Source organism: Erythrolamprus reginae, chromosome 1 (assembly GCF_031021105.1).
Source record: "Erythrolamprus reginae isolate rEryReg1 chromosome 1, rEryReg1.hap1, whole genome shotgun sequence".
Classification (NCBI taxonomy): domain Eukaryota; kingdom Metazoa; phylum Chordata; class Lepidosauria; order Squamata; family Dipsadidae; genus Erythrolamprus; species Erythrolamprus reginae.
The window spans coordinates 400626630-400654043 of NC_091950.1; the positions used below are offsets into that span (position 1 = coordinate 400626630).

Consider the following 27414-nt stretch of genomic DNA (forward strand, 5'->3'; position numbering starts at 1 on the left):
TTGGTCCTATCAGACGGCATTGCTTAGTCGACGGGAACCAGAGAAAGCCAACTTTGTGAGACCTAACCGGTTGCTGGGATTTGTGCGGCAGAAGGCAGCCCCGTTTATATAGTTGCGAGGACCAGAATTTTTGGAATAATTGCTGTGCACTCCATGTGCACAATGATTTCCTGCAGTATAATTTAAACACTGCAACACCTTCTTTCCAATTTAAACATGTTTTTATGGCTGCTATTTACATTGCTAGGTGCTTAGCTAATCTACGAAATCAGTTATATAATACAATATAAAAGTATTTAGTACTTATTTGGTAGATATGTAGGGCTAATTGCCGTTATATATTGTGGAAGCTGTAAAATGCTTTTGGGCCATTCCCTGTCTTAAACAATGAGAGTTCACTTCTCATGAACAAGTTTAGTCCATTAGTAACTGAATCAAGTTCTGTTTTGATTTGTACCATTTTCCGTTCAAAATACTCTTGGATATCATAGAAACATAGAAACATAGAAGACTGACAGCAGAAAAAGACCTCATGGTCCATCTAGTCTGCTCTTATACTATTTCCTGTGTTTTATCTTAGGATGGATATATGTTTATCCCAGGCATGTTTAAATTCAGTTACTGTGGATTTACCAACCACGTCTGCTGGAAGTTTGTTCCAAGGATCTACTACTCTTTCAGTGAAATAATATTTCCTCACGTTGCTTTTGATCTTTCCCCCAACTAACTTCAGATTGTGTCCCCTTGTACTTGTGTTCACTTTCCTATTAAAAACACTTCCCTCCTGAACCTTATTTAACCCTTTAACATATTTAAATGTTTCGATCATGTCCCCCCTTTTCCTTCTGTCCTCCAGACTATGCAGATTGAGTTCATTAAGTCTTTCCTGATACGTTTTATGCTTAAGACCTTCCACCATTCTTGTAGCCCGTCTTTGGACCCGTTCAATTTTTGTAGGTGAGGTCTCCAGAACTGAACACAGTATTCCAAATGTGGTCTCACCAGCGCTCTATATAAGGGGATCACAATCTCCCTCTTCCTGCTTGTTATACCTCTAGCTATGCAGCCAAGCATCCTACTTGCTTTTCCTACTGCCCGACCACACTGCTCACCCATTTTGAGACTGTCAGAAATCACTACCCCTAAATCCTTCTCTTCTGAAGTTTTTGCTCACACAGAACTGCCAATGCAATACTCAGATTGAGGATTCCTTTTCCCCAAGTGCATTATTTTACATTTGGAAACATTAAACTGCAGTTTCCATTGCTTTGACCATTTATCTAGTAAAGCTAAATCATTTACCATATTACAGACCCCTCCAGGGATATCAACCCTATTGCACACTTTAGAGTCTTCGGCAAATATAAAGTTTTCTTCAGGTTGTTTTTGGTGGTCAGTGTTAGAAAGTACATACAGCATTCCAGTCACTGCAGAAACAATTACCTGTTACCAACTTTGAATCTTACGATGAAGCAAGCTTTAAAATCAGGACTAAAAGCTTTGTTATTTTCAAATATAACGTCAGTCAGCAGGAATGGCTGCAGAGCCTGTCTGAAGGTGTACTCTGGCTATATTTGCATGGGCAGAATTGTCTTTCTGATATGAATCCATTGTATTTATTTTTTTGCCATCTCCTTATGACTGATATAGAAATGATTTTTCTTTCTCTCCTCATTAGCCAGCAAACTGGTAGATAAATCTCCACTGAAGAAAACTGAGGGAAAGCGAGGAGAAAAAAGAAAAGCAACCGAGATGGAGGGGGAGAAAAAAAAGGTAAGAATCTCCATGTAAATGAATTAGAAAATTCTGTGAAGCTTCTTGTCATCTATCACGTACATTCTAAGCTTTTTATAAAGATGGAAAACTAAATTTCATGCCCCGGGTAAATGTTACTCGAGTCAATTCCACTTCTCAAGCATTTCAAGTCTTTGCTCACGGTCACTCATGCCCTTATCACCTCGAGGTTCGACTACTGCAATCCTCTCCACATGGGGCTACCTTTGAAAAACATCCGGAAACTACAAATTGTGCATTGCCCCCTGGCCAATGAATATGTTGAGAGAATGTTGAGTGTATGGAATGATTTTTATGCTCTTTTTTTTTTGGAGTTCTACATTTTTGATTAATTAATTAATTAGATTCAAGATATTGTATATTATTTATTATATGTTGTGAGCTGCAAACAAACAGATAGACAGATATACATACATACATACAGAGAGAGAGAGAGAGAGAGATTAGATAGATAGATAGATAGATAGATAGATAGATAGATAGATAGATAGATAGACCTACCTACTTATCTATCTATCTACCTATCTATCATATCTATCTATCTGATAGATAGATAGGTAGGTAGGTAGGTAGGTAGGTAGACAGACAGACAGACAGACAGACAGACAGACAGATAGATGATAGATATGATAGGTAGGTAGGTAGATAGATAGATAGATAGGTAGATAGATGATTGATAGATATAGGTAGGTAGGTAGGTAGGTATGTAGATATGATAGATAAGATAGGTAGGTAGATAGATAGGTAGATAGATGATTGATACAGACAGACAGATTGATTGATAGATTGATTGATTGATTGATAGATTGATTAATAGATTGATTAATAGATAGATTAGATAGATAGATAGATAGATAGATAGATAGATAGATAGATAGATAGATAGATAGATAGATAAGATAGACAGACAGACAGACAGACAGACAGACAGACAGAGTTGCAAGTTGAGGAGACTTCCATACAGCAGCCCGTCTGCATTTTCAAAGTTCTCTTTTAGCTTCAGCTATTTCTTGAAAAAATAGTGTCTGCACTTCAGAAATTGGAATTGTTCTAGAACAGGGGTCTCCAACCTTGGCCACTTTAAGACTCGTGGACTTCAACTCCCAGAGTTCCTCAGCCAGCTTTGCACAGGTCTTAAAAGTTGCCAAGGTTGGAGACCCCTGTTCTAGAGCAGAGTCGAACAATATTGCCTGATCAACATTTGGCTAATGTAACTGAATTGCATTTCTCCATTAAAAGAGCATTTGATGCCAATCACCAATGGAGGATATGCTGAGAATGGAGCTGAAAGCTTCCAGTAGCATCTTTTTGGCTACTTCTCCTTCCTCCTTGTTAAAAAACAATATTGAACTAAGTACGATCTCTGCAAGGAGATGGTTGGATTTTTTTTTCCTGAGCACCCCGTGCTCGTCACAATAGTATTGAGTTCTTCAGCACACAACTATTCTTTTCCTTACAGAGAAGCAGAATTGGAGAGCTAGCCGAAAGCACAGTTCCCTCTTTGTTCAGTGGAAGGCAGTGAGGACACCAGCAGTCCCTATCTGAGACCTTGTAACATACTCTCAAAACGCCATCTCAAGATTTAGCCATTAAATGATCTCAGTAAGCCAGACTGTTCTACTCTTTTTCACAAATTTTTAAAAGCTTTTTCACTTCAACAAAATCAAAAAAAAAAAAGCACAAAAACCCCAGTTGGTCAATTATTATTATTATTTATTGGATTTGTATGCCGCCCCTCTCCGTAGACTCGGGGCGGCTAACAACAGTGGTAAAAACAACATGCGACAATCCAATACTAAAACAGCTAAAAACCCTTATTTTAAAACCAATCATACATACAAAGATACCATACATAAATTGTAGAAGCCTAGGGGGAAAGAATATCTCAGTTCCCCCATGCCTGATGACAGAGGTGGGTTTTAAGAAGCTTACGAAAGGCAAGAAGGGTGGGGGCTATTCTAATCTCTGGGGGGAGTTGGTTCCAGAGGGCCGGGGCCGCCACAGAGAAGGCTCTTCCCCTGGGTCCCGCCAAACGACATTGTTTAGTTGACGGGACCCGGAGAAGGCCCACTCTCTGTGGGACCTAACTGGTCGCTGGGATTCGTGCGGCAGAAGGCGGTCCCGGAGATAATCTGGTCCGGTGCCGTGAAGGGCTTTATAGGTCATAACCAACACTTTGAATTGTGACCGGAAACTGATCGGCAACCAATGCAGACTGCGGAGTGTTGGTGTAACATGGGCATACCTAGGTAAGCCCATGATTGCTCTTGCAGCTGCATTCTGCACGATCTAAAGTTTCCGAACACTTTTCAAAGGTAGCTCCATGTAGAGAGCATTACAGTAGTCAAGCCTCGAGGTGATGAGGGCATGAGTGACTTAATTTGAATTTTTGTAGCTTTCCACTCCTGTGTGCATCCCCATCACTCCTGTCTATAGAAAAAAATCTCTGGGATGTGGGAAGAGAGGAAGAAAAGGCACTGGATGCAACCATGTCATATTTTAGCAAGCATCCGGTAAACACAATTGCAACCTTGAGTGCTATTGCCAGAAGGGGGTGTTTCTCCCATCTGATTTGGGGGTGGGTGGGTGTTTATCTCCCCCACATACACACACACACACACACACAGTGGCTGTCACAGATCACTAAGGCATTACAAATTGGGTTCTCATTTACCGTTTCCTTGAATTTCCTTCCCTTGAAGTAAAGCAAGGTTCTTGAATTATTCCACTTTTAAAAATTCTTTTTCCTAAGTAGCTACAGAACTACATTTCCTCACTAACTGCATTCACACATAAACTTCATCATCTCATTAAAATAATCTATTTTCTGGGCACACGCAGCATGTTTAACCAAAGAGTCCTCAATTTACAACTATTTGTTTAGTGACCGCTTGAAGTTACAGTGGCAGCGAAAAAAGTGAATTATGTTTTTCACAGGAGCACTGCAGCCCTAGGTCAGTGATGGCAAACCTTTTTTTTTTTGGTCCACGTGCCAAAACGTGGGGAAGCGTAGAGGTGTAACATCTCGAACTAATGACCCTCAATACAAATCAGAAATAAACTCTCTAAGATGGGAAATAATATCCCAAACACACCAGTGAAACAGACGTCGTAACTAACTATGATACTAGCCAAATAGTGTTGGGCGGAGCCAATGAAGTTCAGGTTCGGCACCTTTATTTTTAAAAAAGTTTGGGTTCGGCACCCAAACCCAAACTTTTGCTGAACTTTCGAGTTCGGCGCTCGGGAAAGTGCCAGGAAGCGTCGCCGCCCAGCTGTCACCTTCCAGAACAGTCAGAGTGCTTCCCGGCGCTCTCCGAACCTGAACCCAAACCTTTGCCGAACTTCCGGGTTTGGCGTTCGGGAGACCGCCAAGAAGCGCCCCAGCTATTTCTGAAGGTGATAGCTAGGTGGCGGCGCTTCCCAGAACAGCCGGGGAGCTGTTGGCTGGTTGGGAGGTGCAAAAAGAGGTGGGGAATCCCACAAGGGAATTCCAGGGGCGGAGCTTTGACGTCACTGAGACGTCCTTCCTGGAGTCCCCGTTTCAGCCGGCCAGGAAGGACGTCTCAGTGACGTCAAAGCTCCGCCCCAACTGGCCGACAGCTTCCAGGCTGTTTCGGAAGGTGACAGCTGGGCGGCGGCGCTTCCTGGCGCTCACCCGAACCCAAACTTTTGCAAAAATTCAGGTTCGGGTTCGGTATACCGGTCCGCGCAAAATTCGGTACGCCCAACACTACAGTGATCCCTCGAGTATCGCGAGGGTTACGTTCCAAGACCCCTCGCGATACTCGATTTTTCGCAATATAGTGGTGCGGAAGTAAAAACACCATCTGCGCATGCGCGCCCTTTTTCCATGGCCGCGCAAGCGCAGATAGTGTTTTTACTTCCGCACCTGGGAAGACCCAGGGAAGGTTCCTTCCGCCGCCCAGCAGCTGATCTGCTCGGCAGCGCCGCAGCAGCGAGGAGCCGAAGATCGTCGTTTCCCTGCCGCCCACGCAAAGGGGAAACCCCGATCTTCGGCTCCTCGCTGCTGCCGCGCCCACCGCTTGTCCGCCGCTTGTCCGTCCGCCGCCTGCCCGCCGCCTGCCCGCCGCTTGTCCGCCCGCCGCTTGTCCCCTGCCTGCCCACCCACCCGCCGCTTGTCCGCCGCCTGCCTGCCCGCCTGCCCGCCGCTCGGTGCACGAGAGAGGGAAAGTGAGAAAAAGAGGGAGAGCAAGAGGGGGAGAGATAGAGAAAGAGAGAGAAGGAAAGAAAGAAAGAGATGAGAAAGGAAGGAAGAGAGAGAGAGAAGAGTGGAGTATTTTTTAATTAATATTTTCTGAAAAATCGCGATATAGCGTTTCGTGAAGATCGAGATCGCGAAAATCGAGGAATCACTGTATAGCCAAATGGCTAGACGTTCTCTCTCATTCCAGTTTCCCCCCTCTCCCCTTTATCCTTTCTATTATTCTCTTTCTAACCTGCTCTCCCTCTCTCCTTTTTTATCGTCTACTCTATTTTTCTTCTTCTCTTCTTTCTTTCTTTTTTAATATCAATATGACTATGATGTTATGTGATTTGAACGTTAAACATTATGTACTATCGATCTCCCTTTGTCTTTGTTTTTTGTCTTATTCTCAATAAAATTCAATAAAGATTATTTTTTAAAAAAAATAAAATAAAAAGTGTGACACCTCTCCCCCCTTGGCATGTGATGGCACACCTGTTTTTTGCTCTCCCTAGGCGTCAGAGCTTTTCTAAGAGCCTAGGGAGGATGAAAACGGCCTTCTCCGCCCCTCTGGAGGCCAGAAATGACCCATTTCCCAATTTGAAACCTGAACTCTCATGCCCACCGATATGGCTCCATGTGGCACGCATGCCAGAGGTTCACTATCACTTCCCTAGGTCATGTGATCAAAAGTCAGTGACTTGGCTACCGGCATTTATTTGTGATGATTGCAACAAGTGGGTTCCTCCCCGTTTGAACCAGAGCATCCGAACTGGTAGCGCTGCTGGTGATATCACTGAATTGCATTGGTTGGTGCTAGTCCATAGGCGCTGCCATCTTTTTAAAAAAACTATTTTTTCCAATATTTTTTCTTCTGTGCATGCGCAAAAGCTGAGTTCTTGACACTGCACATGCGTTGCCATTTTGGTTTTGGTTCGTTTTGAATTGGGGGGGGGATTGCACTGCACATGCATGTGCGTGCAAAGTGCACACGCCCACAAGGTGCGGGAGGAAGCAAACCGGCAGTGAAGCAAGTTGGAAGCCCTACAAGGCATCGGACCAGATTATCTCTGGGACCATCTACGGAGAGGGGTGGCATGCAAATCTAATGAATGAATGAATGAATGAATGAATGAATGAATGAATGAATGAAACCACCCCCGGGTTGCAATGCCCTGCAGTCATGTGACCACTTTTTCTGACCATTTGAGAAGCAAAGTCAAGAGTCATTTTACTGTGTTATTAACAACTGCAGTGATTTGCTTAACAACTGTGGGATGTAGGGCCATAAAATGGGACAACACTCACTTAACTGTCTTGCTTAACTACAGAAATTTTGGGCTCAATTGTGGTCATAATTCAAGGACTACCATAAAGTCTGTGTTCCCACAGCATGCAAAGCAAGAATAAAGTCCTAGGTCAGTGATGGTGAACCTCAGGTGCCGAAAGAGTGTGTGCGGGCATGCTATCGTGCATGCATGAATGCCCACACTCATAATTCAATGCCTGGGGAGGGCAAAAACAGCTTTCCCCGCTCCCTGGAGGCTGAAACGGCTTGTTTCTCTTCTTTTGGTGGGCCCAGTAGGCTCATGTTTGGCCTTCCCTAGGCTCCAAAGCCTTCTTGGAACCAGGGGCCAGTAAAAACACCCTCCCCCATCCCCCCTGGATGCTCTCTGGAAGCCAAAAACACCCTCCCAGAGCCTATGTGAGAGCCAAAAATCAGCTGGATGGCATACACATGCATGTTGGAGCTGAACTAGGGCAACAGCTCACGTGCCAGCAGATATGGCTCTGTGTGCCACATGAGGCATCCGTGCCATAGGTTCACCATCTAGGTTAATTCTAACCAAGCTTAGCATTTTCAGGAACTGTAGTTGTCCCAGAATCTTCCACCGATCGGGTTGAGCATCCTTGTGTACACAGAGCCCTTAAATGCTGAAGTCTGTTTCTCTTAATGAAAGCTGTTACCATCGATTGCCACAGCCCTGTTTCCTTCTGAATTAGAACCTTTTAAAAACATAATTCTCATTGACTGTTCATCATCTTTCTTTCTTTTTATTTATTTATTTTGTCCAATACACAGTGAGAGTTTTAGTGTGTGTGTATTTGTTTTCGTAGATTTTAACGGGTATATGTATGTAGATTGTTGAGTTCTGAAATTGACTTCGAAAAAACTAAATTACTTTCCAAAACAGAACACGTATATAAAAGAATAATCATGGAAGCCATAGAGATAGAAAAACACCCCCTCAGCATGAACAAACGAGATGACACGTCCCGCCTACCAGAAATTTGGAAACCAGCCCTAAAGAAAAAAACATATCATAATCATCACCATGTCCATCCTTCAACTAAATGTGATTCCACCAACCAATCAAATCACTAAAATATAGCCACCCAATCTACTTGCTACATTCAAACCAAATCTCCACCCCCACCACTATTTATAAGGAACAAATGGCAGTTGCAAACAAACTATATCTACAGCAGCATGAAGCTTACAACTTCAGCCTGATGATGGTGAATGTGATTTCACCGAAACGTCGCATAGACACTCAAAATATTACACGGGGCAAAACCCGAACTCAGAACAATCTACATATATATACACACATACATAGTAAAATACATGATGAAAGTTATAGAGGAGATACTCATAGTAAAATATATCTATGAAAAAATAGAAAAGAAGATATAGTAATAGAACATATCAATGAAAGAATAGAAGAAGAGATATAGGAATAGAAGAAAAGAATAGGAGATATAGGAGAGCAATAGGACAGGGGATGGAAGGCACTCTAGTGCACTTGTACTCGCCCCTTACTGACCTCTTAGGAATCTGGATAGGTCAGCCGTAAATAATCTAAGGGTAAAGTGTTGGGGGTTTGGGGATGACACTACGGAGTCCAGTAATGAGTTCCACGCTTTGACAACTCGGTTACTGAAGTCATATTTCTTACAGTCTTGTGTGTTTCCTACCTCAAAACAGGAGATGCTACTGGACGTATTCACTGGGGTTAAGCTTTATCTTCCCCCTTCCGTGGAGGGTTTCAGGAAACTCAAGCGTTACTTCGTAGCCTACGATGGAGACCTGGTTCAAGAGTATGATGCCACTTCAGCCACACACGTGATGGAGAGGATGGAAGACAACCCAGCTGCTAAGAATGTCTCCCCTGAGTGGATTTGGGAATGCATCCGAAAGAGAAGACTGGTGAATCCATGCTAGATTATCTGATATAAGGAAGTAATAGCTCCAGTTAAAAAAAAAAAAAGATTACATTTAAAGACTCTTTAACTGCATCCATTAAATGAGCACATCTGGAATGAATCAAGTACCTAATGAAAAAAATGACTGAATAGCAATCAATTTTAAATATTTCCACTTGTTTTTAATGTGTAGGGTTTGGGGGTTTTTTTAAAACAAAGAATAGAAATAAAACGTTATCTGGAAGCTCCCTTTCCTAATTTTAACTCCGTGATAGCACTGATGTCATCTATTTGGATAATGAACCGTCTGTAAGAAAACAATCAAGCTTAGAGAATACCAAGGACTCCACATACCATGTGCCATAAATCATATGTTGTGCAGAAATTTTGTATATAACTTTTAAAATATCGATTTGGCACTACATAGCCACGGGTTTCTATTTTGTTTCTATTTCTCAGCCTTTCCCTCCTTGACATGGTATTTTATCCTATGTGTCTGAACGTTTTTAGAGAAGTTACTAGCATGCATTTACAGTGGTACCTCTACCTAAGAACGCCTCTACTTATGAACTTTTCTAGATAAGAACCGGGTGTTCAAGATTTTTTTGCCTCTTCTCAAGAACCATTTTCCACTTACAAACCCGAGCCTCCAAAACTGTAACCAGAAAAAGAAGTGAGAAGCCGGGGAGGGGGGGGGGGGGACTCTTAAGAATCTCCTGGGAGGAAACAGGGCCGGAAAAGGCGGGGAGAAGCCTCTGTGGGGCCTTTCTAGGAATCTCCTGGGAGGAAAGAGGGCCGGAAAAGGTGGGGAGAAGCCTCCATGGGGCCTCTCTAGGAATCTTCTGGGAGGAAACAGGGCCTCCCCACTCCCTGTGGTTTCCCCAATCACATACATTATTTGCTTTTACATTGATTCCTATGGGAAAAAATTGTTTCTTACAAACTTTTCTACTTAAGAACCTGGTCACGGAACGAGTTAAGTTCATACGCAGAGGTACCACTGTATCTATTATGTTTTGTTTGAAGTGAAAAGTTGTTTATTTTTGATAGAATGTTTAATGGATGGATGGTCTCATTACCAGGTGGATTTTCAGGGTTGACAGTACTAGATCAATCTGGAATATGGTATCCGGGTTCTGTCCCAGGTCTAATGTTCAGTATTTCCATAAATGACTTGGATAAAATGACAGAAGGGATGCTTATCAAATTTGAGATGACACCAAGCTGGATATTTCTTAACCCTCAGAAGACAGGCTCAAGATTCATAAGGATGCTATTGAACAATTTGCAGTTCATTGCCAAGATAGACAGACCCTGGTTAATGAACCCAATCAGGATTTCCATCACTGACCAAAGCTTTTATTGACACTGTGCCTCTGAAGATGCAGCCCAAGTTTGTGAGGAATTTTGGAAGTTGAAGTCCACAAGTTTTAAAAGTTGCCAAATTTGGGGATCCCTGGTCTGGAGGCTAAATCCTATGAAGAATGTTTACAGGAACTGGGAATGTTTAATCTAAAGAGGAGAAGACTAAAAGGAAACACAATACCAATCTTCCAGTGTTGTCTCAAGGAAGACTGCGGGTTTGTTCTCCTGAGCTCCCATGGGTACCACAAAAAACAATGAATGGAAGACTTCAGAGGAAGATCCAAACTCAAAATAAGGAAGAATCTCCTGACTTGCGAGTTCTTAAGCAGTGAAGGAGATCTACTTTAACAGCCCATGTTGCATAGAAGTTCACATTCATGAGTCCTATATACTGATAATTAAAACTGAAATGTTTTGCAGAAGTTGTGAAATTTTCTGAACTGAAAACCAAACACTGGTGGTCTCTCCCCCCCCCCCCCCCCCAAATTTAGGATAAAAATAGAGTATTTCGTTCCATAGCATTTTGAGTCTTCCTGTCAGAGACAATGGAACTCAAAACAAGCTTTAGTTTTTTTCAACTGAGAGCTGCAAGAATGAGGTTATTCAGTTATTCAACTGAATAACCCACCTGCAACACACAAGAAAAATGGCCAAAAGGGAATTTTAAACTGTTCTTTGCAAATAGTGAAAAGAACAAGTAGGTAGATTGTTGGATGATCCTTGGAGTTTTATTTACCCTGCAAACACAAGTTTTCATTATTTAATCTAAACAATATTTTGCCAAATATCAAGTAACTCGTGTTAAACCTTAAACATATCTTGTTTAAGAAGAAAAAGAGAAGCATAATTTAATAACATGTTTCCATTTTATTATAAAATTATAAAGCAGGACTCTGTGCTAGTGAGACCTGTTGAAACACAGTTTCTCACAGTCAAAATTAAGTTTCCCACTGTTCAGACAAGCATGCATTGCTATACAGTATTAATTTTTCTGGCAGAAGAACAGAAATCCTCCATAGCTTAGTGCAGCAGCAGCAGTCTTATCAGTCACAAAGCAGCATCACTATGGAGAAGGTTTCACTTCACCAAAATTCAAATCACAGTCATGGAAAATACCAAATTTTGAATCAAAATCAGTGGGAACTTTATTACACAAGAGATATATCAAGAACAAAAGAAAATGCTACTTGTTTTACCCATTATTGCAGGAGTCCCCAAACTTGGCAACTTTAAGACTTGTAAACTTCACCTCCCAGAATTCTCTTCTGGAAGTTGATGTCCACAAGTCTTAAAGTTGCCAAGTTTGAAGACCTCTGCATTATTACAACATTATTGTTCTCCCAACTTTTTTTTTTCTTCCCATCAGTGGGGAAGATCAGAATAGCTCATTGCTTTGGGAAGAGCAGGCATGTCTAACTTGTTAAGTCACCATCCAGGTTTACATTGAACTTTACAACAGGTAGATTTGGGTATTTTCCTTCTTCGGGTTCCCCCCTCCTCTTCCACCATATTACCCGTACCAGCAATTTTGTTTTAGGCATCAACATCTAATGTTCACAAAGTTCGCTATATATGATGACCTTTTATTCAGTCATGTGCCCCTTATTGGAATGTAAAGTTTTTTTAAAAGTCTTTCCTAAAAGGGGAAAAAGGAAATTTAAGAGCCAAACAGTAGTGACTCTAATAACATTTCTAACATTAACTGAAGTTTTTAAGATTTTCTCCATGAGAAAAAAAAATTCCTGTACCCCACCATCCCAAAGAAATGGGTTGTAAATTGTTTCCCCCATTGGCTTTGTACACAGCCGATCGTTGTGTTGTTTAGAAACGCACTGAAGCCCCACTCCACCAAACCCCAGCAAAAAAGGTTTTTACTATCCACAAACTACGATATTGGTTGCAGAGGTTACAGATATACATGTAGGGATTATAACTCTCAAATTGTTATCAAAGGCATTTACAAAAAACAGGTGGGACAGAGGTTAACAAGGATCAGGGCTAATGTGCCAGGCATTTGGGATATTGCCATGGCCAATAGTGCAATTTTGAGGATAGATCTTTGGAAACCATAACGAAGAAGAAGGTAATATATCCTGCATGTGCAAACTGATTTCTTTAAACAAAAACAAAAAACCCCTTTCTTTTGAAAGTGTACACAATTCCATAGGTGAAGGGGAGGAAAGATTTGTGATGCAACCTTTCCACAATAAAGCTTATCTACCCGTGGATGCAACCTATAAGCAAATTGCCTGTTACAAATTGCAAATTTTACTCAGAACTTAAGACCAGGATAGTGCGCTTCCTGTGTTCTGAAATATAACTCCCTTGCTGCTAAAGGCTAAAAAGAATTGCAGTACCAAACATCTGGAAGATACAGATTGTGTACTGTTTGGCTTAAGGCAAACTAAGGCATCTGCAACCTACAAGGCATTTAACAATTTGGAAAACAGCCAAAATTTAAGAAAGCACTTGGGCTGACTGGGAATTAAGACACAGTAGTGAAGGAAGCAGTTGATATGAAAGTTTACAACTTTTCTTAAGGCGTTAAACATTACAACGTTTCTTAAGGCTTTAACACAACATGGAGAGAAAAGCTGTCTTTCTGAAACGCCCTTGGAAGAAGATAGTATGTAAACAACTAAATGGTTCTCCTGGGTTTCTTCCAAACCATTTTTTTAGAATTACTGATTACCATTTTTCCATGGTTCTTCCTAAAACAATCCTCTCCCTCAGTTGTAAATTAGGATTCAGTCCAAGATTCATGAGAATTCACGAACTGCCGTCTGATCAGTAAACACATTTGTGTAGTCACTCAAAAAAATGGTTTCAGAAGAACATGGCAAAAGAACCTCAATCTTAGCAGCTTCCCTTTACTAATGAAAAGACCCTTTATGACCCCCTACACCCAATTCCTTCACTTCGGCACTTCACTGAAAAGCCATTAAAGAACAGAAGGGTTTTTTTTTTTTAACAACAGAAGCAAATGAAATGCCAACATTTGGCATTTAAAGGCAAAATATCTTTAAAAAAATCAAGTAGTTCGAACTTCTACAGAAAGCAATCTGGACATCTGTTCAACTTGGTATGAAATACCGTTTCCCCGATAGTAAGACACCCCCGATTGTAAGACGTATCGGAGGTTTCAGGGGGGTCGGCTAATATAAGCCGTACCCTGAAAGTAAGACATATGTCTTACTTTCGGGGAAACACGGGGGTATTGCCAGGGGGGGGGAGCCCGATGACATCGCTTCCAAGCTCCCCGCGCGCCCCTCGCCTTCGCCTCGCCGCGGTGCCACCACCTCTTCCCCGGCTTGGCAAAGCGAAGGATGGCGCTGGTCCAAAGCGAGCCGAGCGGGCGGTGGCTTGCAGCGAAGGCGTTCGTCCCAGCAACCGAGTCCTGCCGAGTCTCGGCTGCAAGCGGCCAGCGAGGCCGACCGGCTCCGAGGCGACCGGCCGGAGCTGCGCCCTCCTTCGCCCGCCTCCTTTCCGGCAGGCAGGTGGGGCTGCCCAACTGCGCAGAGCGGCTCCTCCCCTCCAGACACACACTTCCCCGACACACGTCTGCGGCTCCACGCGTGCACGCCGCTTGGAGCCCTGAGGTTGAACTTGGAAAAGGGCTCACGAGGTTCCTGTCCCGCGGCTGCCCTTCTGGACTCTGGGGAGATGCCTTCGGGAACGCGACCCTTTCAATTTTTTTCCAATGTAAGACATACCCCGAAAGTAAGACGTAGTAGGGCTTTTGGGGGTAAAAAGAAAGTAAGATACCACTGTCTTACTTTCGGGGAAACACGGTCCTGGAGCAGAAAGGCAACAAATGCTAACAAAAGAGTGAAATGAAGAGGATCCTTTGTCAAGAATAGGCCCTAATGTAGTTTATGATCTGACAATGGCCTTTGAAAACACAACTGGTTCCTCCCTATTGTCCCAAATGCTAATTTGGTGAGCAAAATCCAGAAAGAAATGTAAAGAGTTTTCCCTAATGAAAATGCAAAGTATCCCTGAGATACTCGTTCGCTACAAATCTGGCCAAATATCATCTCCATCGTTTATAAATCCTTTCCTTACCTACAACATCCCTTCATCTGTAGATATGTCACCATGGCCACTACGGTAGGACACAGGTTTACTTTGTACCAGAATCCAAGGCAATAGAACAGACAACTTTCAGCCTGACCCGCAAGGCTAGCTAATAAACCAAAGGTGTTTTTTTTTCTTTAAAAAAATACATATTCAAAAAAGAAAAAGAGGAATATATACTCTCCCCTTCAAGGATTTAGTCAAAGAGAAAGGAGAATTGAGAGAAGCAAATCTCTCTTCCTCTTTAGATCGCCTTGTTTATTTACTCCAGAGGGGAAGAGCCTCAATGTCTTGGAAACATCAAGAGTTTCTTTATGCCCTGTCAAAAGCAGACAAAGAAAGAAAAGGCATGTTGCTTTCTAAGATCTACTGAGGGTGTCCAGCTCTCCAGGCACTGTGGTATAATGCACAGTATTAGTTGGGGGAGGCAGCCAATCACAGCTCAAGTCTTCGCAGCCTGCCATTCTTCCTCTCACCTATCATCTGTGGGGCTTCTTAAGAATGGGGACTGGGTAGCCGGGACTGGTGCTCTCTGGTCACAGTGGAAGAACATTAGTCCTGCTTCCTGTGCTCTTAAGTCCTGAAAACGTGGACAGCTCTTATCACGTACTGCCGGCAGATGGGACACTCGTTCATACGTTTACCACACTTTGTGCAAGTCACCATGTGGCCACACTCCAAGAGGACACAGTCAATGACGGAGTCCATGCAGATTTTGCAGAGGTTTTCTTCAGAGCCCGGGAGGGTGGCGTTACCAGGTGGAGCTAGAACAAGGAAGAGAGAAGAGGGTTTGTTTAGCATGGGAGGCTAACATTTCTGCCAGTAAGAGCCGGGGTGGCGCAGCAGGTAGAGGGCTGTACTGCAGGCCACTGAAGCTGACTGTAGATCTGAAGGTCAGCGGTTCAAATCTCATCACCGGCTCAAGGTTGACTCAGCCTTCCATCCTTCCGCGGTGGGTAAAATGAGGACCCGGATTGTGGGGGCAATACGCTGGCTCTGTTAAAAAGTGCTATTGCTAACATGTTGTAAGCCGCCCTGAGTCTAAGGAGAAGGGCGGCATAAAAATCGAATAAGGTAGATAGATAGATAGATAGATAGATAGATAGATAGATAGATAGATAGATAGATAGATAGATAGATAGATAGATAGATAGATAGATAGATAGATAGATAGATAGATAGATATAGATAGATAGATAGATAGATAGATAGATAGATAGATAGATAGACAGACAGACAGACAGACAGACAGACAGACAGACAGACAGACAGACAGACAGACAGACAGACAGACAGACATCAGATCAGATAGATAGGTAGGTAGGTAGATAGATGATAGATAGCTAGATATAGATAGATAGATAGATAGATAGATAGATAGATAGATAGACAGACAGACAGACAGACATCAGATAGATAGATAGGTAGGTAGGTAGGTAGGTAGGTAGATAGATAGATAGATAGATAGATAGATAGATAGATAGATAGATAGATAGATAGATAGATAGATAGATAGATAGATAGATAGATAGATAGATACTGGGTTCAATTCACTTAGAACAGGGGCGTCAATCTCAAGGCCTATGGGTTGGACCTGGTCCATGATGGGGTTGGATCCGGCCCGCAGGGCTGTCCTAGAAAACATGAGAGGCCGTCCCGCATCGCTTCTGTCCTGTCATTTCAACCCCGTCTGCCCAGAGCAAAGAGGAAACTTCAGGCCAGCTTGGCTTCGGACCCAGACTGTCCAGTGCGAAGAGGAGACATCGGGCCAGCAGTTTGGGGGAATGGCCTCAAGCTGGCCACGCCCACCCAGTCAGCCACGCTGTGAGTGGCATCAAGCTGGCCACACCATCCTGCCCCATCACCCGAGGTCAACCACAGCCCTAGTGAAATTAAATTTAACACCCATGACTTAGAACAGGGGTAAGCAAAGTCCGCTCTTCTATGACATGTGGAACTCCCAGAATTCCTGAGCTAGCATGATTGGCTCAGGAATTCTGGGAGTTGAAGTCCACGAGTCATAGAAGAGCCAACTTTGCCTACCCCTAACTTAGAACATCAAAAACAAGGTAATAAAGTGTTCCCCACTTGTGATGCCGACCCTCTGTCTCAACCTGCTGCTTTAGGAAAGATTTCACGCTACCAACTCAGAAGTCTCTGCCTATTTTCTTTATTTTCCATTTATTTTCTCTTAGGTGCACCTCTGCCCCTTAGCATGTCTTTCCCCCTTCAGAACCATGGTGGGTGGGAATTTGCATGACACACAGATACACAATGCCTCTTCTTTTCCATGTATTTCCATGTAGGGTTTTATATGCTTCTTTTTTAATATTAGATTTGTTTCGCTATAATATTGTTTTTTATTATTGTTGTGAGCCGCCCCGAGTCTTCGGAGAGGGGCGGCATACAAATCTAAGATATTATTATTATTATTATTATTATTATTATTATTATTACTACTATTACTACTACTACTACTACTACTACTACTACTACTATCTCTGTGGTGGTGCATTGGTAAAAATACAGACTGCCAGCTGACTGCCATTTGGTAGTTCGAATCTCACCAGGCTCAAGGTTGACTCAGCTTTCCATCCTTCCAAAGTCAATAAAATGAGGACCCAGATTATTGAGGGCAACAGGCTGACCCTGTAAACCGCTTTGAGAGGGCTGTAAAGCATTGTGAAGCGGTATATAAGTCTAAGTGCTATTGCTATCTCCACATTCTGCAAAAGTTTCAAGACTATATGGCATGGTTCTTGAACATGGCCATGTACTCAGGAAACTGAGAAGCATGTGGGCTTATATAAGACATGTACTGAAGATGAATTTATGCAGCATGCTAAACTCCATTGGAGTTGATTTTGATAAACTTCATAAAAACATGTACAAAGGCCTAGTATAAGATCCACCTCGGCCTTGCTGATAGATGATTCTTCAGCCTCTGATAACCTCTAGAACTCATTACTTCCTCTGCCAGCTTGTTCCATTGATCTACAGTTCATAAAGTTTGATTATTTTAAGACTTACTAAGTTATGGAAAACCAGCCTGTTAATCTATGATTCAATGCACTGTGTGAACTTAGAAAATACATTAATTCAGTAATGCTAAGAGCACCATGCATTTGTTTTTTGTTTGTCTTCTGTCTAAAATGCTGTTACAGTGTTCCCTCGATTTTCACGGGGGATGTGTTCCAAGACTGCCCGCGAAAGTTGAATTTCCGCGAAGTAGAGATGCGGAAGTAAATACACTATTTTTGGCTATGAACAGTATCATAAGCCTTCCCTTAACACTTTAAACCCCTAAATTACAATTTTCCATTCCCTTAGCAACCATTTAGATTATTACTCACCATGTTTATTTATTAAAGTTTATTAAAAAAATATTTATGAAAGGCAGATGAAAGTTTGGCGATGATATATGACGTCATCAGGCAGGAAAAACCGTGGTATAGGGGAAAAACCCATGAAGTAGTTTTTAATTAATATTTTTGAAAAACCGTGGTATAGACTTTTTGCGACGTTCGAACCCGCGAAAATCGAGGGAACACTGTACATACCATTTCCTGTGCATTTGTCTTATAATTTTGAACTGCTCCATAGGCAGAGAAAAAGTGGCCCATCTAAAGTAATTTCTGGAGCTTTCATGAAATACTTTGTCTATGGTTTTCCAATACAAAAGTACACGATATTAATCTACATAAAATGCATTTACACATGACTCTGTGTGTGTGTTAGCAGACAAATACTAAAGCATACATAAATTTATTGGCTCAAATAAAGAAACCAAATTACATTGATTTAAGACTACCAATTTTCCTGGAAGACAATAAGTATTCACGTTTAAATAGTTGCAGCCAACAATATTGAGAAGACAAAAAAGAACATGCTTACCAGTTTGATCATCAGTATCTGAAACTGAATGAGAAAAAGGGGGAAAAAGCATGAGTTTGAGATATTTGCTACAGGATACAAGGAAGATTAGTGGGCTGCCGTCTTACTCTCCAACCATCACCCTACTGTCTACCTTTCCACTTTTTAAGGGATTGGATAAAAGGTGGAAAATGTTACTTCGGGGAAGGAGAACCACCAGTTATTATTGTATTTGTGACCATTGAAGGAGAAACAAACCTTTACCATTCTGTTTGGTTAAGAGGCAACCGAGTGAAATATTGCCAGAGCTCAAAGAAGCACTGGTTGCATTCAGGTCACAGCCTGAACCTGAACAATGAATTCTTCTTCTGATTTTGCACTATATTTAAATTATTAAGTTAAATGACAAAAGCAGAAGTTTTACGCCATGAAAACCTATTGAAGTTTAATATTAACCAAGCTTATCAGATTTAAATCAGTCAAGCAGACGTATAAAAGCATCCGCCAGATTGTTTGACCCGGTTATGCATGATGTGTCAACAGAGCTTTTGATCTTTTTCGGTGCCAATGCTCTCTCTAGGTCCGTGAGCACAAATCAACCCACAGGAACTGCTTTCTCCACAGGCCCGCTGTCTCATTTTAAACTCCAAATAATCCCACCTAACTCTCATTAATATATGAAAAGCAAAAACAAGGAAGGAAAGGATTTCATACCCAGCTGCTGGAGGTCCTTCTCTTTGTAAAGGCGGGTCACTCTCTCCATTAGCTCCCATTTCTCACAACAGCCCTTGTAGTTGACAAAGTTGCGAGCCAGGATCTCTTTCAACTGCCTTACTGAGAGGGCATCAATATCTCTCACGCTGGTTAGGTCAGAGAGAGATGCCCTCCGTCCCGTAACTAGGTTATCTTCTGAATCAGTGGACTGAAATAGAACAAAGGAAACATTCACCACAGGAACGAAGTCAAGCAACCAAGTTAAACACAATTTTTTGAATTTTTTTAAAAAAATTAAAAGATACAACAGAAAATTATAATGATTATTATTATTATTATTATTATTTATTAGATTTGTATGCCGCCCCTCTCCGAAGACTCGGGGCAGCTCGGGTCGATAACAATAATGCCACTACAGTAAGCCATAATAACAATCTCTCTGTTGTGCTCAATGTTTGCCCGTCTTCCACAACGAAATTAACAACACCAATGTAGGTAATTCTCAACGTACAACAGTTCATTTAGTGACTGTTCAAAGTTACAACGGCCCTGAAAAAAGCAATTTATGACCATTTTTCGCACAACCATTGCAGCATCCCCATAGTCACGGGATCAAAATTCAGCCACTTGGCAAATGACTCCTATATTTATGGTGTCCAAGGGTCGCATGATCCCCTTTTGCAACTTTCTGACAAGCAAAAGTAATTGGGGGAAGCCAGATTCACTTACCAGCAATGTTCCTAACTTAACAACTGCAATGATTCACATAACATAGCTTGGCGGGACCCAGGGGAAGAGCCTTCTCTGTGGCAGCCCCAGCCCTCTGGAACCAACTCCCCCCAAAGATTAGAATTGCCCCCACCCTCCTTGCCTTTCGTAAGCTGCTTAAAACCCACCTCTGCCGTCAGGCATGGGGGAATTGAGACCCTCTTCCCCCTAGGCCTTTACAATTGTATGCATGGTATGTATGTATGTATGTATGTTTGGTTTTTTTATATTAATGGGTTTTTAATTGTTTCTAACATCAGACTACTATTGTACACTGCTTTATTATTGCTGTTAGCCGCCCCGAGTCTCCAGAGAGGCATAGAAATCCAATAAATAACAACTGTGGCAACAAAGGTCGTAAAAGTCACTTCACAAATGTTTCACTTTCAACATAAATGTTGAGCTCAAATGTAGCCATAGGCTGAAGGCTGTCTGTAGTTAGTGCCACACCATCTAATGCAGTGTTTCTGAAATAGTGGGGGTGGGTTCCACTGGGGGATGTGGAGCGATGCCGTGGGGGGCACATGACCCCAGGGAACCTGCTTATTTGACGTACGGAGTAGGAAATTTTTGCACCGGAACAACAGCCCACAGCACAGAGCAGAAGATATGAAGTGCAGATAACAAACCCTTAAGAGACACCATGGAAAAAATTACAGGGATGAAATGAAAGGAGGAGAGAGATGGAGATAGTGAGATAAACGTAAGTCTCCCAAAAGGTAAGACGAGGAAATGTGACGAACGTATGTAGCGCTTGGCTTTACTATGACTACCGTGAGAGATGAGGAAAGATCGGTATGTTTACTGTGTCTAAAAAAGTTGGCAGCAGAAAGGCAGGCAGCCAAATAAATTAAGGTGTCACCTAAACACATTACACCGCAATTAAGCTAAGCCACTTGAGTTTTTTCAGTGAAAACGTGCCGAATATTGCAAACAATTGTCCCGGAAGAGAATGGGGGGAGTTTTTTTGGGGGGGGGGGAAATATTTACTTTTTCCTAGCGGGGTCATAACAGAAAATAATTGAGAAGCACTGATCTAATGGGGCCCAAGAGGCAAGACTTTTTTGGTCACTGCTTCTGAGGTTTAGATCAGCATTTAGATCAGTAGGATGCTTGGCTGCATAGCTAGAGGTATAACAAGCAGGAAGAGGGAGATTGTCATCCCCTTATATAGAGTGCTGGTAAGACCATATTTGGAATACTATGTTCAGTTCTGGAGACCTCACCTACAAAAAGATATTGACAAAATTGAACGGGTCCAAAGACGGGCTACAAGAATGGTTTGTTTATGTTTATGTTTATTTAGATTTGTATGCCGCCCCTCTCCGCAGACTGGTGGAAGGTCTTAAGCATAAAACGTATCAGGAAAGACTTAATGAACTCAATCTGTATAGTCTGGAGGACAGAAGGAAAAGGGGGGACATGATCGAAACATTTAAATATGTTAAAGGGTTAAATAAGGTTCAGGAGGGAAGTGTTTTTAATAGGAAAGTGAACACAAGAACAACGGGGCACAATCTGAAGTTAGTTGGGGGGAAGATCAAAAGCAACATGAGAAAATATTATTTTACTGAAAGAGTAGTCGATCCTTGGAACAAACTTCCAGCAGACGTGGTTGGTAAATCCACAGTAACTGAATTTAAACATGCCTGGGATAAACATATATCCATTGTAAGATAAAATACAGGAAATAGTATAAGGGCAGACTAGATGGACCATGAGGTCTTTTTCTGTCGTCAGTCTTTTGTGCTTCTATGTTTCTATCCCGGTGAAGATTTGTATTGTGCCAATATCTGTCCCAACTTCCTTTTTAAAATAAATAAATAAATGACCTTTCCCCAAGGCCTTTGGTTCAGATGATTGGATGGGTGCCTTTAAGCAGGGATTTTTTGGGGGGAAGGGAGCGTGGACAGCAATGATGTGTTGTTGTTCCATCAGATGTTCAAATTAAGAGGTAAAATAGATAATGAATACGTCTGGAAGATAAGATAAAGTGACTGGTTTGGAGGAAAATTGAAAATTAAGGGTGGTAGACCAAGGGGACAAAAATAGGAAATAAGGAGGCAGCATTAGAACAACAGTAGATATGCCTAGAAGAGTGTTTGTGTGTGTGTGTGTGTGTGTGTGTGTGTGTGTGTGTGTGTGTGTGTGTTCTGTGTTAGCAAAAACTTCAGAAGAGAAGGATTTAGGGGTAGTGATTTCTGACAGTCTCAAAATGGGTGAGCAGTGTGGTCGGGCGGTAGGAAAGGCAAGTAGGATGCTTGGCTGCATAGCTAGAGGCATAACAAGCAGGAAGAGGGAGATTGTGATCCCCTTATATAGAGCACTGGTGAGACCACGTTTGGAATACTGTGTTCAGTTCTGGAGACCTCACCTACAAAAAGATATTGACAAAATTGAACGGGTCCAAAGACGGGCTACAAGAATGGTGGAAGATCTTAAGTATAAAACGTATCAGGAAAGACTTAATGAACTCAATCTGTATAGTCTGGAGGACAGAAGGAAAAGGGGGGACATGATCGAAACATTTAAATATGTTAAAGGGTTAAATAGGGTTCAGGAGGGAAGTGTTTTTAACAGGAAAGTGAACACAAGAACAAGGGGACACAATCTGAAGTTAGTTGGGGGAAAGATCAAAGGCAACATGAGAAAATATTATTTTACTGAAAGAGTAGTAGATCCTTGGAACAAACTTCCAGCACACGTGGTTGGTAAATCCAACATGCCTGGGATAAACATATATCCATTGTAAGATAAAATACAGGAAATAGTATAAGGGCAGACTAGATGGACCATGAGGTCTTTTTCTGCCCTCAGTCTTCTATGTTTCTATGTTTCTAAATATAAATATGTATGGATAAGGAAAAAGATATGTTTAAGATTAGCACCGATGTTGGTATGAAGTTAGAGTTTTGAATTGCTTGTCTCTTAACTATAAAATGGGTTAGAGGTACTCAGGAAAGGATAAGAGGGAGGAAGAGGAAGTAGAAAGGAAGGGGGGGGAAAGAAGGAGGGAAGTAGGAAAGAGGGAGAGGGAGAAAGAAGGGAGAGGGAAGAGAGGGAGGGGAGTAACATGAAATATAGAAGAAAACAGGAGATAAAAGTACATAAGGTGCAAATTAAGGATATTTGTTTATGGCATTTTGGACAGATATATATATATATAATTATGTGTGTTTTGATATTACAGTATAGGTATGGATGTTTATGTAAAGATAGTGAAAAAATAAAAAAATCTTTAAATAAAAAATAATTATGTATGGTTGTTATTTTATGTGATATTGTTTCTTTTAATTTTGTGAAGTCTTCCCTGCAAGGTGTGTTAGAATTGAGTGGTCTAGAAATTAATAAATCAATAACACATGTGTTATTCTAGCACATGGTAAAATTTGACTTGCTTTGAAGGTCAATATTGGTTTTTTAAAAGTACAATTTTTATAAAAGGTCTGTGTCTGTAAATTGACATATGTCTCACCTGGCATTCTGAAATCAAAGCAGCATAGAATATGCTCCATTGTTGGGGTTCAGCAAATGGGGAGAAAGAATGCAGGGGAATAGTGGGATTATCAAGAGAGCAGTTTAAGTGTGCATAAATGATCCTGCTGGAGTTTTTTTTTAAGTTACATAAAAGAACCAGGAGCAGATCCTACCACTTCCAGCTCCATGCTTGCACTGATGCTATTACCTAGTTTGGTAATGAAACGTCTGCAAGAAAGCAACCAAGCTCAGAGAGCACCAAGGAGCCCATAGTTCCACACTGAGCTACAAATATTCTTTTGTCACTCTTCCAGTTCCAAATCTATTACAGAATTGCACTTGTTTTCATTTCAAAGCATGCAGTTATTTCCGTAGCATTCTCTGCACTTAAAGGACTTCATCCGTTTCTGATGCCACACAGTTAGCACTGAAGTGCATCAGCCGTTGCAAGAAACATCCTTATCCCTTTTCGGCCTCTCATCCCTGAAAAGCAAACTGTGACCTTCGCTCACCTGCGTCTCTTCCTCGGGCAGATTTTGCACTGCACTCTCAACTTCTGCCATATCGTCCTGGCTCGGCAGCACATGCCCATTTGCCTAAGGAGAAAAAGCATCACTGGCCTGTCAGGAAATTTGGAGGAGGTGGCTGGGGGGGGGGGGGGGGAGGCTCTCCTTCAGATGGGCTTCACTTGGATCAACCAAGGGATCATCGAGAGGCCCAGAAAATGCGCAGCCCTCAGGACTTCTCAAAACTGGACAAGGAATTTTGCTTTCGGCTAAGGTCCTCACCTTGTTGTTGGCTAAGCCCTATTAGGACTGCCTTGGCTCACGTAGGAAAGCCCTTGGGTGGTATCTCCAAGGAAGCAGAGCCAGGACAGTCATGATGAAGCTGTAGGGAGCTAGCAAGAGACGTGCTATGAAGGCCTGGCTCTGCTCTGCTGCCTTCCATTGTGACACAAGGTGACATCATGGAGAATGCAAGGCAATTTTTTTTATTATGACACAACACCAAAGCCCCACAAATGCCCTCTCTCTGGAAGGTTAGCCGTGCATTCCCACGCCGAGGCCTGGAAAGAACGGAGACCGGCCGATTTGGGATTCCCTGCTTAAAAGCATCCAGCCACATGTGTGTCCTCGAGCCACAAAAAGAAAAAAGCCGCCGTGAAGTCAAACAAGGTTAGAACAGAAGAAGTTCATTTTAACCAAAATTGGGAGGAGGGGAGGAGTTGCAGAATGTGGAAAAAAACTTTGACATGACCTGGGCAAATGGAGGAGGACATATTTAATCATAAATAGGTTGTAAATTCCCTTCCTGCATTCGGCCCAGGGAAGATTAAACTTTTACGTAATCTACTCTCTGGAACTGGATAAGAGAAGTTAAAAATCTTCTGTCGTGAAGGTCTAAACTCAATGCAAGCCTCTTCCCTTCTGTTGGCAATAGGCCTTCACAATAACAAACCCATAAAAACAGGACACATTTTATGGAGAGGGAAGCAATTCTGTGCAGATGATACAATCATAAAATATATTCCGTTAAGGCTATTAAACACTGGCCGGAAACATAGTTTCTTCACAAGCTTCTCAAACCTGCTTGTATCTCATTCCTAGGACGGGAAGTGATTCTGCATTATTTTTTCTTAGAAGTGTTTAAAAAATTTTAGGAGGTATAATTAAGAACAGGGTGGTTTGGGGGAAGGAGAATCCACCTAATTCTGCCATTACTAATTCTTTTAAAATGAAAAGTCTTTCTCAATCCCTCCGTTCTAAAAGCAGGAGAGAGGTAATACTGGCTAAGCCAACAGGGATCGGAGAAACCTGTATATTTTGAAGACTCTGACCCACCCAAAGCACAGGTGTCAAAACATTTATTTATTTATTTTATTTATTACTTAGATTTGTATGCCGCCCCTCTCCGAAGACTCGGGGCGGCTCACAACATGTAGAAACAAATCATAAGCAATCAGACAAATTTAAAATATTTAAATATTTAAAAACCCCATATACTAACAGTCATACATACAGACATACCATGCATAAATTAAACGTGCCCAGGGGGAGATGTTTCAGTTCCCCCATGCCTGACGGCAAAGGTGGGTTTTAAGGAGTTTACGGAAGGCAGGAAGAGTAGGGGCAGTTCTAATCTCCGGGGGGAGTTGGTTCCAGAGGGCCGGGGCCGCCACAGAGAAGGCTCTTCCCCTGGGGCCCGCCAACCGACATTGTTTAGTTGACGGGACCCGGAGAAGGCCCACTCTGTGGGACCTAATCGGTCGCTGGGATTCGTGCGGCAGGAGGCGGTCTCGGAGATATTCTGGTCCGAACATGTTGCCATCAGGTGACGTTTTGTGACTTTTTCTCCTTTGCGGAAATGGAGTGGGTGTGGCTTGCACGTGACGCATCCTGCCTGCGGTCTATCAGTTTGACACCCCTGATCTAAAGTATTCCAGGGTTACAGCAAATGCCTCTTATAAATTACCCTTCTTTTAATTGAACATGGCAGGAGGCTGAACCTGGGGGTTCTACACATTCCAACTTATCTATGTCAGTGACGGCGAAGCTTTTTCTTCTTGCGTGACAAAAATACGTGTGTGCTCCTGTATTAGCTTGCACGCGTGCCATCACACAACCCCCCACATGCGCCACAGTGCTCATATGCTCATCCCCGCGCATGTGCCCCAAATATTGGGCTATTATCTCCGGGACCGCCTTCTGCCGCACCAATCCCAGCGACCGGTTAGGTCCCACAGAGTTGGCCTTCTCCGGGTCCCGTCGACTAAACAATGTCGTTTGGCGGGACCCAGGGGAAGAGTCTTCTCTGTGGCGGCCCCGACCCTCTGGAACCAGCTCTCCCCGGAGATTAGAACAGCCCCCACCCTCCTTGCCTTTCGTAAACTTTTTAAAACCCACCTCTGCCGTCAGGCATGGGGGAATTGAGACATCTCCCCTGGGCCTATGCAGTTTATACATGGTATGTTTGTGTGTATGTTTGCTCTTAATAATGCGGTTTTTAGTGTTTTTTTAATTATTAGATTTGTTTTACATTGTCTTTATTATTGCTGTGAGCCGCCCCGAGTCTACAGAGAGGGGCAGCATACAAATCTAATAAATAAATAAATTTTTCACTTTCAGGTTTCCCTAGAGCCTCCGGAGTACAAAAAACGGCCCAATGGGCAAACCAAAAGTTTGGGAAAATGGACTTCCGGTTTGCCCGTTGGGCCATTTTTAACACTCCAGAAGCTTCAGGGAAGCCTCCTGAAGCCTGGGGAAGGTGAAAACAGCCTCCCCCGGCCTCCATAAGGCTGAAAATCAGCTAGCCAACACAGACATGTGTGCCAGAGCTAACATAGGGCAATGCCTTGCGTGCCCTCAGATAAGTCTCCATGTGCCACCTGTGGCACACATGCTATAGGTTCGCCATCACAAATCTATGTTGAGCCACAGTGACGCAGTGGTTAGAGTGCGGTACTGCAGGCTACTTCTGCTGACTGCTAGCGGACTGCAATTTGGCAGCTCTAATCTCACCAGGCTCAAGGTTGACTCCTTCCATGGTGGGTAAAATGAGGACCCAAATTGTTGAGGGCAATGTGTTGACTCTATAAACTGCTTAAGAGAGGGATATCAAGTATTGTGAAGTGCTATTGCTATCTATTTTCCTCTCCCACTACATTATAGAAGCCCTTTTTATACAAATTCCATACTCAAGCAACATCATCACATCGGACAATAGCAGCCAACAGGATCTTGAGCTAAGACACATAAAAAAGAGCCGGGATGGCACAGTGGTTAGAGTGCAGCACTGCAGGCTACTTCAGCTAACTGTTAACTGTAGTTCAGCAGTTCAAATCTCACCACCGGCTCAAGGTTGACTCAGCCTTCCATCCTTCCAAGGTGGGTAAAATGAGGACCCAGATTGTTGGGGGCAAGATGCTGACTCTG

General features: G+C 42.5%; 2 protein-coding genes across 3 annotated transcripts in view; one reads left to right on the plus strand and one right to left on the minus strand.

Annotated features, from left to right (window-relative positions):
* Positions 1 to 9452, plus strand: part of LIG3 (DNA ligase 3) — a 51605-nt gene extending 42153 nt beyond the window's left edge. Inside the window, exons 19-20 of the mRNA XM_070735140.1 lie at positions 1679 to 1773; positions 8991 to 9452. Coding sequence (XP_070591241.1) covers positions 1679 to 1773; positions 8991 to 9227 — 332 coding nt within the window. The 3' untranslated portion in view covers positions 9228 to 9452. The remainder of the gene's footprint in view (positions 1 to 1678; positions 1774 to 8990) is intronic.
* A 1968-nt stretch (positions 9453 to 11420) lies between these two features.
* Positions 11421 to 27414, minus strand: part of RFFL (ring finger and FYVE like domain containing E3 ubiquitin protein ligase) — a 75700-nt gene continuing 59706 nt past the window's right edge. For both annotated transcript variants that reach the window (XM_070735149.1, XM_070735148.1), the window contains 4 exons: positions 23995 to 24078; positions 19238 to 19445; positions 18545 to 18568; positions 11421 to 15414 (listed from right to left, as the gene is read on the minus strand). In XM_070735149.1, coding sequence (XP_070591250.1) covers positions 15224 to 15414; positions 18545 to 18568; positions 19238 to 19445; positions 23995 to 24078 — 507 coding nt within the window. In that variant the 3' untranslated portion in view covers positions 11421 to 15223. The remainder of the gene's footprint in view (positions 15415 to 18544; positions 18569 to 19237; positions 19446 to 23994; positions 24079 to 27414) is intronic.